The sequence below is a fragment of the Rutidosis leptorrhynchoides genome, chromosome 5, assembly GCF_046630445.1.
Source record: "Rutidosis leptorrhynchoides isolate AG116_Rl617_1_P2 chromosome 5, CSIRO_AGI_Rlap_v1, whole genome shotgun sequence".
Lineage (NCBI taxonomy): Eukaryota > Viridiplantae > Streptophyta > Magnoliopsida > Asterales > Asteraceae > Rutidosis > Rutidosis leptorrhynchoides.
In genome coordinates, this window is record NC_092337.1 from 167,506,496 (window position 1) to 167,520,599 (window position 14,104).

The window sequence follows — 14,104 nt, forward strand, 5'->3', positions numbered from 1 at the left end:
GATCGTTAACCTAAAGGTTTCAAAACAACACTTACATGTAACGACTAACGATGACTTAACGACTCAGTTAAAATGTATATACATGTAGTGTTTTAATATGTATTTATACACTTTTGAAAGACTTCAATACACTTATCAAAATACTTCTACTTAACAAAAATGCTTACAATTACATTCTCGTTCAGTTTCATCAACAATTCTACTCGTATGCACCCGTATTCGTACTCGTACAATACACAGCTTTTAGATGTATGTACTATTGGTATATACACTCCAATGATCAGCTCCTAGCAGCCCATGTGAGTCACCTAACACATGTGGGAACCATCATTTGGCAACTAGCATGAAATATCTCATAAGATTACAAAAATATGAGTAATCATTCATGACTTATTTACATGAAAACAAAATTACATATCCTTTATATCTAATCCATACACCAACGACCAAAAACACCTACAAACACTTTCATTCTTCAATTTTCTTCATCTAATTGAACTCTCTCAAGTTCTATCTTCAAGTTCTAAGTGTTCTTCATAAATTCCAAAAGTTCTAGTTTCATAAAATCAAGAATACTTTCAAGTTTGCTAGCTCACTTCCAATCTTGTAAGGTGATCATCCAACCTCAAGAAATCTTTGTTTCTTACAGTAGGTTATCATTCTAATACAAGGTAATAATCATATTCAAACTTTGGTTCAATTTCTATAACTATAACAATCTTATTTCAAGTGATGATCTTACTTGAACTTGTTTTCGTGTCATGATTTTGCTTCAAGAACTTTGAGCCATCCAAGGATCCATTGAAGCTAGATCCATTTTTCTCTTTTCCAGTAGGTTCATCCAAGGAACTTAAGGTAGTAATGATGTTCATAACATCATTCGATTCATACATATAAAGCTATCTTATTCGAAGGTTTAAACTTGTAATCACTAGAACATAGTTTAGTTAATTCTAAACTTGTTCGCAAACAAAAGTTAATCCTTCTAACTTGACTTTTAAAATCAACTAAACACATGTTCTATATCTATATGATATGATAACTTAATGATTTAAAACCTGGAAACACGAAAAACACCGTAAAACCGGATTTACGCCGTCGTAGTAACACCGCGGGCTGTTTTGGGTTAGTTAATTAAAAACTATGATAAACTTTGATTTAAAAGTTGTTATTCTGAGAAAATGATTTTTATTATGAACATGAAACTATATCCAAAAATTATGGTTAAACTCAAAGTGGAAGTATGTTTTCTAAAATGGTCATCTAGACGTCGTTCTTTCGACTGAAATGACTACCTTTACAAAAACAACTTGTAACTTATTTTTCCGACTAGAAACCTATACTTTTTTTGTTTAGATTCATAAAATAGAGTTCAATATGAAACCATAGCAATTTGATTCACTCAAAACGGATTTAAAATGAAGAAGTTATGGGTAAAACAAGATTGGATAATTTTTCTCATTTTAGCTACGTGAAAATTGGTAACAAATCTATTCCAACCATAACTTAATCAACTTGTATTATATATTATGTAATCTTGAGATACCATAGACACGTATACAATGTTTCGACCTATCATGTCGACACATCTATATATATTTCGGAACAACCATAGACACTCTATATGTGAATGTTGGAGTTAGCTATACAGGGTTGAGATTGATTCCAAAATATATATAGTTTGAGTTGTGATCAATACTGAGATACGTATACACTGGGTCGTGGATTGATTCAAGATAATATTTATCGATTTATTTCTGTACATCTAACTGTGGACAACTAGTTGTAGGTTACTAACGAGGACAGCTGACTTAATAAACTTAAAACATCAAAATATATTAAAAGTGTTGTAAATATATTTTGAACATACTTTGATATATATGTATATATTGTTATAGGTTCGTGAATCAACCAGTGGCCAAGTCTTACTTCCCGACGAAGTAAAAATCTGTGAAAGTGAGTTATAGTCCCACTTTTAAAATCTAATATTTTTGGGATGAGAATACATGCAGGTTTTATAAATGATTTACAAAATAGACACAAGTACGTGAAACTACATTCTATGGTTGAATTATCGAAATCGAATATGCCCCTTTTTATTAAGTCTGGTAATCTATGAATTAGGGAACAGACACCCTAATTGACGCGAATCCTAAAGATAGATCTATTGGGCCTAACAAACCCCATCCAAAGTACTGGATGCTTTAGTACTTCGAAATTTATATCATATCCGAAGGGTGTCCCGGAATGATGGGGATATTCTTATATATGCATCTTGTTAATGTCGGTTACCAGGTGTTCACCATATGAATGATTTTTATCTCTATGTATGGGATGTGTATTGAAATATGAAATCTTGTGGTCTATTATTATGATTTGATATATATAGGTTAAACCTATAACTCACCAACATTTTTGTTGACGTTTTAAGCATGTTTATTCTCAGGTGATTATTAAGAGCTTCCGCTGTCGCATACTTAAATAAGGACGAGATTTGGAGTCCATGTTTGTATGATATTGTGTAAAAACTGCATTCAAGAAACTTATTTTGTTGTAACATATTTGTATTGTAAACCATTATGTAATGGTCGTGTGTAAACAGGATATTTTAGATTATCATTATTTGATAATCTACGTAAAGCTTTTTAAAACCTTTATCTATGAAATAAAGGTTATGGTTTGTTTTAAAAATGAATGCAGTCTTTGAAAAACGTCTCATATAGAGGTCAAAACCTCGCAACGAAATCAATTAATATGGAACGTTTTTAGTCAATAAGAACGGGACATTTCAATCAACAAATCATGAAAGTACACATAGATTAATTACAAATTCAAAAGATCATTGTTTTAGTGAAATCATACTTTTACATGTCACAAGGGATTAAACAGCAGTCTTACTTACGAGATTGATCGGATGAAGACAAGTTTTCATTGACCGTTGACATGTTTTGATGAGACGATTGTCTAGAAGCTACCAAATGCGGAGGAAGTTCATATGCGTGGCCAATCTTTCCAATCAAGAAATGCAATGCACTATTTGCCCACTGTATGTCTCTCTTCAAAGAGCGTACATCATCTTTCCAATCAATGCAATGCAATGCACTTGTACCAGCATCTTTTTGAACTTTGTCAACAAAATCAGGATCCACAAAACATAAGGGTGGATTTTTCTCAACAATCAAAAACTTTTTTAATTGTGCCTCATCAAATAGCATAGGCTTTGCCAACACTTCAAAACCAGCCAGTTGCTCCTCCGTATAAGCCCCTAAACCAATAGCCAACTCCGTCACATATGCCGCACCACAAATAGCACTACTATCACTCTTTCCAGGGCTTTTGTAAAGATACTGTGCCAAACACTTCGTAATATTGCACGCCTTGTTATTCACAATGAAATACATGCATTTCATGTCCTTCTGGGTAACGTGGTTGGTGCAACTACCACGTTGAGATATGGACTCAGAAATAAGGTGATGCAGTATCCTGTAAGTTGGTTTAGTGATTTTTGTGCAAGAAACGTTCTTACCGTACACCCCTTTTCCAAAAGTTGACCAAAAGTCGTTAAGGCTAAGATTAGTTGACATTTCAGTTAAACCCTTCTCAAATTCTTCACCCTCCACTTCCTCTTTGCTATAAAGGTTCATAGCCTCCGCAAACTGTTTGAAATCAAGGTTGTGCATTTTACCACCTAAACTGAAGCTCATTACCGGTCCTGTTTTCACCGTCTGCGTTTTCATCATTTGCTCATTGAACCTATATGTGCTGAAGAACTCCAACATCAAATTCTTGTACACCGGTCGTTTGATGGAAAATAATTTTTTCCAAGCTGGAGACAGCTAATCATCGAACTGTTTATCAACCTGCAGGTTTGAAAGTGTTTCCCAGTGTATGTTAGCTTGACCATTAAATTTTTTCTTCGCTAGAAGACTCGTTGGAGAACTTGCAGGGTCTATGTGTGATAGTACATTAAATGCTTTTTTCCCCACCACCTATTGTTTACTCACCTTTTGAGAAGCGTTGGTGTCTCTAACAGTTGCTTCTTTATTGACATTGGTACTTGTGAACACTTGTTTTTTTGGTTTGTTGATTCGCTTTCTTCTTGGTCATTTTTTGTTGTTCGCTAACAAGTGGATGGACTTCTGATTGAACTGGTTCGAGATCAGGAGTAGATACATCGGGTATTGACATATCACGTGTTTTCTTCTATTTCTTATTTTTGGGTTTTTGTGGTTCGGAAATAGATTGAGGAATCTCTGATTCGAGTCGTTCGGGGACAGATGGTGTAGGGATTTCTTCAATGACTGGTTCGGGAATAGCAGACAGATCATTTATATTGGTAGCTGACTGTTAGTTGTTTTGTGTGGTGTTTTTGCTTGCTTGATTTGGTTCGTTAATGGCTGAGGGCTGTTGAGATTGTTGTAGTTTAGTAACGATGGGCAAAACAATCGCTAGTGTCACCTCTTCAGTGGATATTTTGTTAGTTTCTATGTTGGGTTTCGGTGTTGTGGTTGGTTCAATAACAGTTGGCTGTTTTTGAGGTTCTTGGGGTTGGGTATCGATAACAGGTGGGATAGCTTCTTTTGGTTTCATAATCATAAGAGGGTTGTTTGTGAATGCCTGTTGTTGTGGGGTGCCAGAAGACTCGTCGTTTGCATTTGAAACAACGTGTTGTGTTTTATGTTTTTTCGGAGTGTTTTGCTTTGTAGTTGTTTGTGGTATACTAACAGCTGTGTGTTCAACACCTGAATTGTTTGTTGTAGTCAAATCAATTGGTGTTGAATCCCCTTGCACACCTTGCACAGTCTTGATCTTGCTACAAGTAACGGGTTTGTAATCAACAGTTGGTTTTAGAGAGTTTTTAACTTTCTTTGTTTAGGGTGATTGTTTGTTTGGTGTTGCCATTCTCTTTTGCCTAGGCATCTTGTAAAAGACTGTTACACATTAATTAAGCAAGTGTAAGTAAAACAGCTAATCTACATGCATGGATTGCATGATGTATATAAATGAACCTACCTTTTGTTAAAATTTAATAGTCTAAGAATTTTAGAGAATTATAAGCAGTCTATATGGCAAAAAGTATTAATGTATAATCCGAATTTCATACATGTAGGCCATTATACCAATGCATGCAATGTTCTATAGAAATCACAGCATTTATAAAATCGACCAAATTTTAGACATAATGATGGTAACACAAAAAAAATCCCTAATCATGTCAGCCCTGATCAATAAGTACGTCTTTAATGTCCATTAGCCCTAATCGACCAAAATATTTTCTTTAATCGAACAAAAAAAATTGACCTAATCGAACCAAATATTTGCCCTAAATATTTTAGCCCTTATGATTTTAACACACAGGAATCAAGTAACAAGTAATTTGAATAATCACGACAAAGAGTACCATGAACAAACGAGGATGAATGATGTATCACTTACCAGTGAACAACCGAGGATGAATGATTGATTTACTTTATGATCGTAGTCTTTAGTTTGCAAAGAGATTGACTTTGTTTGAATGAAAAAATAGAGCGTTTTTGTGCTTTTTTATTAGATAAACCGTAAATATATAAATATAAAATATATATAATATAAATTGAAATACAGTAATTTTTCTTATTTTATATAAAATATAAATATGAACATACTATATTGTAATTAAAAATAAATCTGTAAATATAAAAATATTTTAAAATATATAATGTATATTTATAATTATAAAATAATCATAAGGTCGATTTACATTCCCAAATCAGGTTTAATATTTTAAATCATTTTAATTTATTATTATTTAACAAATACGGAGAAGAAGATTAAATAAATACACTCTATCAGTTCCTTATTCTTAGCACTATACTACGACGCTTTTGATGCAACTAACACATTCATCCGGCCCGAAAGCAAAGGTAAGTATCTTTCAAAGATTTTGTGACTTTCTTTGAATTCTTTAACCTATTATTCATATATTCTGCTCCAACTGATTATCGGTTGTATAAATAACATTGTAATATCATTTAGGGTTTAGAGTACTGTATAATAACATTCAGCATAAGTTAACTTTGTTAGTTTTTAAATCGTTAGCATAGTTAGTTTTATTCAGTAACAAACATTGTCTTCATGCATCTGATGACAAAAAAACAGAAGAATCACTTTTAAAGTTAAAAGATAAGTCTGACACTTGAATGGATTACATTTGGGTAAAAAAAGGACTTTTTTTGTTAGATTCTAAGATCCAGGTGATATATGGGATTCTTTTATTAATTTAACAAATTGAATATTCATTGAAAAGTTCAATTATTGTTGTAAATTCAGTTATTTAATATACATTTATATATTACAATTTATAGCACACATGCAGTTAAATGAGGTTAAATATTGTTACATATATGTTAAATCTTCTGTTTTGGTATTTCATAGTACATCTTCAAAGTCATGGCTGCATCATCCCAATTACCTTCATTCCTTGTTGACGTTACATCTAATACAACTCGTTTCCTGGTACCGTTAATGTACATTTTTGTAACAACCATTTATTGTCTATTCATACATTTTATATGTACTTTAATAAATAAATATGTACTTATACTTATCTTGTTTATATTCACAAAAATTTCCATCTAAGTGGGTCGATTATCACTATGACGATAATCCAAATGTTTTGATTTACGTCATTACTGTCGATGGTTACCAGGCACAAGTTCAAATCATGTGGGATGGCCATGATCTAGCCATGAAAACGGGATGGAAACAGGTTGTTAAGGATCTACAAATTAAAGTTTGGGATGTTCTTCAAATCACTATGGTTGATGACACAACTTTTGAACTCACGGTGTTCGATTCTGATCTATGTGAAAAGCATGTTCCCGATAAAAGAAATCCAAAATTCATTAAATGGTTCGTTGATGTATCCAAACCATAGATGGTAAGTCAACATGATACTTAAGCTTCCAAATTGACAATGTTGTTAATATGTATACAGTTAGTTGTACAATATCTTATATTATACATATCAAATAAAACTTACCCTAAATACTTGGTTTATGCAGATCTTCTCAATCAAGTGGGTCAATTCAATATATGATGTTGGTCGATTGAATGATGAAGTCTTCATCAACACATCCACAGGTTATACTGCCAATCTCAAGTTGGAAGATGATGGTAAGGATGTTTGGTTTTCCGATGGATGGAGTAAGCTTGTTAAAGATGTTGATATACGTCGGTTTGACATACTCGTCTTCACTTTTTCTGATCAAAATCAATTTGAGATGGTTGTGTATGATTCTGACTACATTCAAAGGCATGTCGTAACATCTGAATCTTTAGACAATGAAGAATCATTGAACAAGAGGAGAAGATGTTGAGTGTATACTGGTGCCTCTCAACATCTCTTTTGGTAGTCAAAATCAACATCTCTTTTTGGTAGTCAGAATCTTCTTCTCTTTTGTAAGTTGACCATTATCTCATCTAACTCCAACTTGTATGTAATATTTGGTACAGTTTATCTACTGATTTGGCTATGTAATTATAAAACAGCATGGTACTTGTTAATCAATGATAGCATCATCTTCAAGATGCTCCTCATTTGTGTCCGTATATGTTGTCGTAATATTGTCAACGACAATCCCATCTATGTCCTCTCTAACCAACTCAATGTTCACATTTTCATCAATCTGAGGACCCATACCTGTTTCGCTCTACAGGTGTGTTTCCACGTCATCAAGAGATGTTAGTGCATCAATTTCATAAGAATCTCTAGGCTTTGTCTTGATTACAACTTTCCATCCATTGTGAACACAATCTTTAACATAAAACACTTGTTGTGCTTGACTTGCTAGTATGAATGGCTCTTTATCTTCCTTCAATCGACGAAAATTGAGCATTGTAAACCCATTTTCATCTTCCTTTTGACTTGAACCATTTGAGATCCAGTCACATCGGAACATGACTACTTTTTTATCAGCACCATACTGTAGCTCAATGATTTCTTTTAAAACCCCATAATATGTTACGGCCCCAACGATAGGATTTTTATCTCTAACACTTGAGAAGCTATTTGTTACATGTTTCCCAAACCATTTCTCGAATTTATTACTGTGCATACGCTGTATCAAATGCTGACGTTCTTTCTTATTTTCACACCGAAGAATACTCAGATGTTCTATGCAATGTGTATAGAGGTGATGCAATCAAAGTGCAAAATGTAATATAAATTCTGGAACTCAAAATGTGTACTAAATAAACTTACGTTCTAAAGGATTCCAGTTCACTACAATTAAACAACACATATGAATGTCCTTTAGTCAAACGATCTAGAGATAGTAAAGCCATTTTTCCAGCACCAATGGGTCGACCCGGCATAGAAAATATTGGTAGACCATCCTCCTTACCACCGTCGTCATAGTTGCTACTTTTCTTGTTATGTATAGTCTCGACATTGTCAGCGAAGTATAATGAACAAAACGCTAAAAACTCATCAGCTAGATATCCTTCTGATATTGAACCCTCAGGTTTACTCCTGTTTTGCACATAAGATTTTAATGTGGCTAAATACCTGAAGAAAAACCAATTATGAAGATCAAATTCCATGAACATACTTAATTAAACAATTTACTATAATATTTCTGTTATACAGCCGATATTAAAACATGTTATATTGTGTGTGAGTATGTAATTTACTACCTCTCAATTGGATACATCCAACGATAATGCATTGGTCCTCCAATTCTAGCCTCATAAGCAAGGTGAACAGAAAGATTAACCATTACGTCAAAGAACGATGGTGGAAAAAATCCTCTCCATATAGCAAAGTATTTTTCCAATATCATTTTCCATTTGAACCAATTCAGTTGGATCGAGAACTTTACAGCATAAGCGTCTATAGTAACGACACAACTTGATCACAACAGAGCGGACATGCTTAGGTAGACTATTTCGTATGTAAATTGGAAGCAACTGTTGCATCAAAATATAATTGTCGTAACTTTTAAGGCCACCAATTTTTGGAGGGTCGAGTTGAACGCATCTTGAAATATTAGCTGAATAACCATCAGGAACTTTCACTGCTTTAAGCATCCAACAAAATCTATCTTTTTCTTTTTTATTCATTGAGAAACACTCAGGTGGAAAATCTACTTTGTTGTTTTCTACAACTTCGGTATGTAGTTCATTTCGAATTCCCATTTCTTCTAAATCATAACGCCCATTTATATGATCTTTTGTCTTTTCATCTAAATTCATTAATGTTCCAATGACACTATCACATACATTTTTCTCAATATGCATTACATCTAGATTATGTCGTATCAAGTTGTCTTTCCAGTACGGTAATTTGAAGAATATACTTATCTTCTTCCAATTATACGGCAATACTGGGCTGTCCTTGACTAGTTTCCCAAATTTATATTCATCAATACCATTTAGCTCATTAAGAACGTCTGACTCTATCAAGCAAGTTGGTTTAGTCTCCAACTCTTAAGTGCCATCAAACGAATTTTTTTCCTTCCGATACGCATGTCTCTTTGACAACAATCGACGATGTCCCATAAAAATAAATTTCCTACTACGTCTCAACCGAATCGATTTTATAAGCTTATGGCAGGATGGACATGCAAGTTTACCTTTAGTGCTCCATCCAGATAAGTTGGCATACGCAGGAAAGTCACTTATTGTCCATACCATACCAGCACGCATTTGAAAGTTACTATTTGTTGATGAATCATATGTCTCTACTCCATGATCCCACAACAACTTTAGCTCATCCACTAGAGGTTTCAAATATACATCTATATTATTCCCTAGCGCAGATGGTCCTGGTATTAGTAGAGTAAGCATGAAATAGGGTTTTTTTCATGCACATCCAAGGAGGTAGATTATATGGAATCAATACAACAGGCCATATACTATGGGAATTACTCATATTTCCAAAAGGGTTAAACCCATCACTCGCTAAACCAAGCCTGACATTATGGGATTCCTTTGCAAATTCACGATATTTATGATCAAATGTTTGCCAAGCTGGTGAATCTTCCGGATGTCTCTGTAATCCATCTTTCGTGCGACCCTCTTCGTGCCATCTCATGGAGGCATCTGCTTTAGATGACATATATAACCTTTGCAAACGCGGGATGAGAGGAAAGTAACGCAAAACCTTTGATGGGACCTTATTATGATCATTGGCTGTTAAGTTTTCCTCATCATCTGAATCATCTTCACTTGTTTTATACCGTGACTTGTGACATACGACACACTCCATTTTATCCTTGTTTTGTTTCCAATACCACATAAAATCATTAGGGCATGCATCGAAATTTTCATAACCTAGTCCTAAATCTCTTATTAACTACCATAGATCATACAGTGACTTAGGTATGGCTGCTTCCGGGAAGGCTTCCCTTAAAGTATCAATGATCATGTTGAAACCCTTGTCATTACATTTGCCAATACACTTGCTATGAAATAGTCTAACTACGAAAGAAAGAACAGAGAACTTTTTACATCTGGGGTATAGTTCTTGCTTTACACTCTCCAATCCTTTATAAAACTTTTTGGCACTTTTGTTTGGTAAGCTATGATCTTCAGTTTTAAGTATGTTATCATCAAACCAATAATGGGTGTCATACACCAATCCTATCATGTCATCTTCTGCATCTTCCATAGGAATGTCACATGGTTCGATGATCGGAGTTTGAATTGTATAGCCTTTAAAAAAACTGTCACATCGTAGACGTGTTCTAGCATCATACCGTCCAACCCATTTTAGATTAACACACTTATTGCATGGGCATGCTATCTCACCATTTACACCCTCCTTTTTAAATATATAATCAATAAACTTATCAAGACCTTTTTTATATGCAGAAGAATTTCTCGGGCTAGACATCCAATTTGTGTCCATCCTGGATGAAACAATGCAATCATCATCTAATTTATATAAAAATATTGTAAATATATTAAGTACGTAATTCATCTTAAAAATTAAACCAAATATTGATGGGGTTCATCAATTATTACCAAAATTATTGAATTAAAGAACGAACTTATCATATGCATATTGAAATCAGAACGCGTAAGATGTAACACATGAAATTATTAACAAAATTAGTCACAGAAAAGTACCTGTTCAATATGTAGTCGCGATATACAATTGTCAGTTTAACACGTTGGAAGAAACTTGAAGTTTGTAGAGGATACGATAGAAGAAAGTAGAAAAGAAGGAGAAGATATGGTCAACAAAGTACAATAAATGACGATAACAAGTAGTTTTATTTGTTTTAGAAACTATAATTATTTCCGTTTATTAATTATCTACATTAATTCACGGATACTTTGTTACTTATTATTATTAATAATTTACAAAGTTAAAACAGAAATAAGAACTACAGCTCATTGATAAATAACATTGTATGTAAACAGAAGGTCTTCAGTTCAATTCCCTACACTTACATTTTAAAATCTTTTTAAATTTTGATTTACATAAATTATACTGTATTAATTGATATGATAATATCATATAGTTTATATAATCATTTAGAAATCATAATAATTGCTAATAAATAATAATATATAAACTATATAATAATAATATATAAACTATATTTAATTTATATATTAATATTAATAAATCATAATAATTTTACCAAATTATTTAATTTATATAAAATATATGATATGATAATATCATATATTCACTATTTAATAATATTATTATTTCTTAAATTTCTAATTATTGGGTTAATATTATTTTTTGATTTCTATTAAGTATATGATATGATATGATTGAAGATATCGATGTCACCAAATATGAAATGGTTTACGTTTGTCATAGCCCATCCAGTTGTCGCTTTGAACTGAATGACGAACGAATGCCCTCATCTTCGTTTGGCTCTCGTTTAGAGCTAATTAGCAAACCTAACTAGTTCTTAGGCTTCCCAATGTTGAATGAAGTTATCAACCCCCCTTCATGAGAAAATTCATAACTTAAAGAATGCAACCTCAACTATCGGATGAACTCGTAATCAGCAGAACAACCAGACATAACGACTAAAAATCTAGTTGCCTACATGTCAATGATATTTCATATTGATCACCTGTACAAATTTTTCATATTACTGCTTTCTCGATCGCTAGTAGATTGACCCATATCGATCCACATACATACATACATACATAGATACATCGCTGTGTATCTGTGTATGTACGTACATATGTATATTTATAGATCGTATGTATATGTGTATATATGTATGTATACGTGTATGTGTGCTTGTGTGTGTATAATGTATGTATCTATGTATGTATGTGTGTGTATGCATACAGACATACATACATACATACATACATACATACATACATACACACATACACCCATAACGAATGCCCTCATATTCGTTTAGCTCTCGTTTAGAGCTAATTAGCAAACCTAACTAGTTCTTAGGCTTCCCAATGTTAAATGAAGTTATCAACCCCCCCTCCATGAGAAAATTCATAACTTAAAGAACGCCACCTCAACTATCGGATGAACACGTAATCAGCAGAACAACTGGACATAATGACTAAAAATTAGGTTGCCTACATGTCAACGATATTTCATATCCATCACCCCTACAAAATTTTCATATTACTGCTGTCCCGATCGCTGGTAGATTGACCCATATCGATCCTCATACATACATACATACATACATACATACATACATACATATATACATACATACATACATACATAGATACATCTCTATGTATCTGTGTATGTACACGTACATATGTATATATGTAGATATTATGTATGTGTGTATATATGTATATATATGTGTATATATGTATGTATGTATGTACGTGTGTTTGTGTGTATGTATGTATGTATGTATGTATGTATGTATGTATGTATGTATGTATGTATGTATGTATGTATGTATGTATGTATGTATGTATGTATGTATGTATGTATGCATACATACATACACACATACACCCACACGTACATACATAAATACATAGATGCATACATACAGACATACATATATATAGATCATACACACATACCTACATACATATATACACACACACATACATACATACATACATACATACATACATACATACATACATACATACATACATACATACATACATACATGTATGTATAGATACATAGATACATAGATAAATACATACATACATATATACATATATACATACATACATATATACATACATATATACATACATACATACATATACATACATATACATACATACATAGTATTGAAGGATCAAACACAAGTACTACTAGCTAGCTAGTGTCCCTAATCCCACTAGCCCGAAACTTTAGTCATTTACCAAAATCCAACTGAATTTCGGACACCATCAAACAATTATAGAAACCTCGATCAACTTCAATGAATGTACAAGATCATTGCGATCGATCCATACTATCTTAGTTAACATTGCAAATAGGTCACCACTAAACAACTCGTATATATTGTTAAACAACCATCTACCATAACTCGACCCCTAATTTGACCGCATTCTGGCTATTCTAGACCCTTCAAACCAATTCCTTTAATGATAGAGCTCTACCCCTAACCTCTTATCCGGCATAAACCTTTATATACCAAAACTTTTTAGTTAGTCATTCCATTATGATATGACTCATTTAATATTTATGGAACAAATGCGTATGCTTAATATTAGTTATAATTTTATTAAATCATCTATGTAACAAATTATTTCATATCATAAGATACATATTATATATTATTATTAGTAGTATTATTATTATAATAATAATAATAATAATAATAATAATAATAATAATAATTATTATTATTATTATTATTATTATTATTATTATTATATTATTTTAGACGAAAATAAATGTTAAATAAATATAAATTATACAATAGGTAACCTATATTAAAACAAAAATTCGTATCAATACTTATTACAATTATATTAGTCAATATAGTATGCATAATATAAGTTTTCTATTAAATTAAATAACAAGGTCAATATAAATTTAATACTCAATAATATTAGTTATATAAGGTAAATATATATGGTATTTATATAATGATCTCTATAATTATGGGATATACCCATCATCCGA

At 32.4% G+C, this 14,104-nt stretch overlaps 1 protein-coding gene across 1 annotated transcript; it reads right to left on the reverse strand.

Moving 5' to 3' along the window:
• Positions 1-8,763: 8,763 nt before the first annotated feature.
• LOC139849151 (uncharacterized) lies at positions 8,764-10,249 on the reverse strand. Its single transcript, XM_071838821.1, has 3 exons — positions 9,910-10,249; positions 9,615-9,806; positions 8,764-9,437 (listed from the first exon to the last, which is right to left on the reverse strand). Exons 1-3 carry the CDS (start codon positions 10,247-10,249, stop codon positions 8,764-8,766), a joined length of 1,206 nt encoding a protein of 401 aa, XP_071694922.1.
• Between the last annotated feature and the right edge of the window lie 3,855 nt (positions 10,250-14,104).

Excerpts from the sequence above, each read along its gene's own strand:
- LOC139849151 (XM_071838821.1), bottom strand. The coding sequence starts at position 10,249 with ATGGAGTGTGTCGTATGTCACAAGTCACGGTATAAAACAAGTGAAGAT. Across the intron at positions 9,807-9,909 it reads TAACCCTTTTGGAAATATGA|GACCATCTGCGCTAGGGAAT; the intron begins GTAATTCCCATA and ends TACTAATACCAG. Across the intron at positions 9,438-9,614 it reads ATCTGGATGGAGCACTAAAG|AGTCAGACGTTCTTAATGAG; the intron begins GTAAACTTGCAT and ends CTTGCTTGATAG.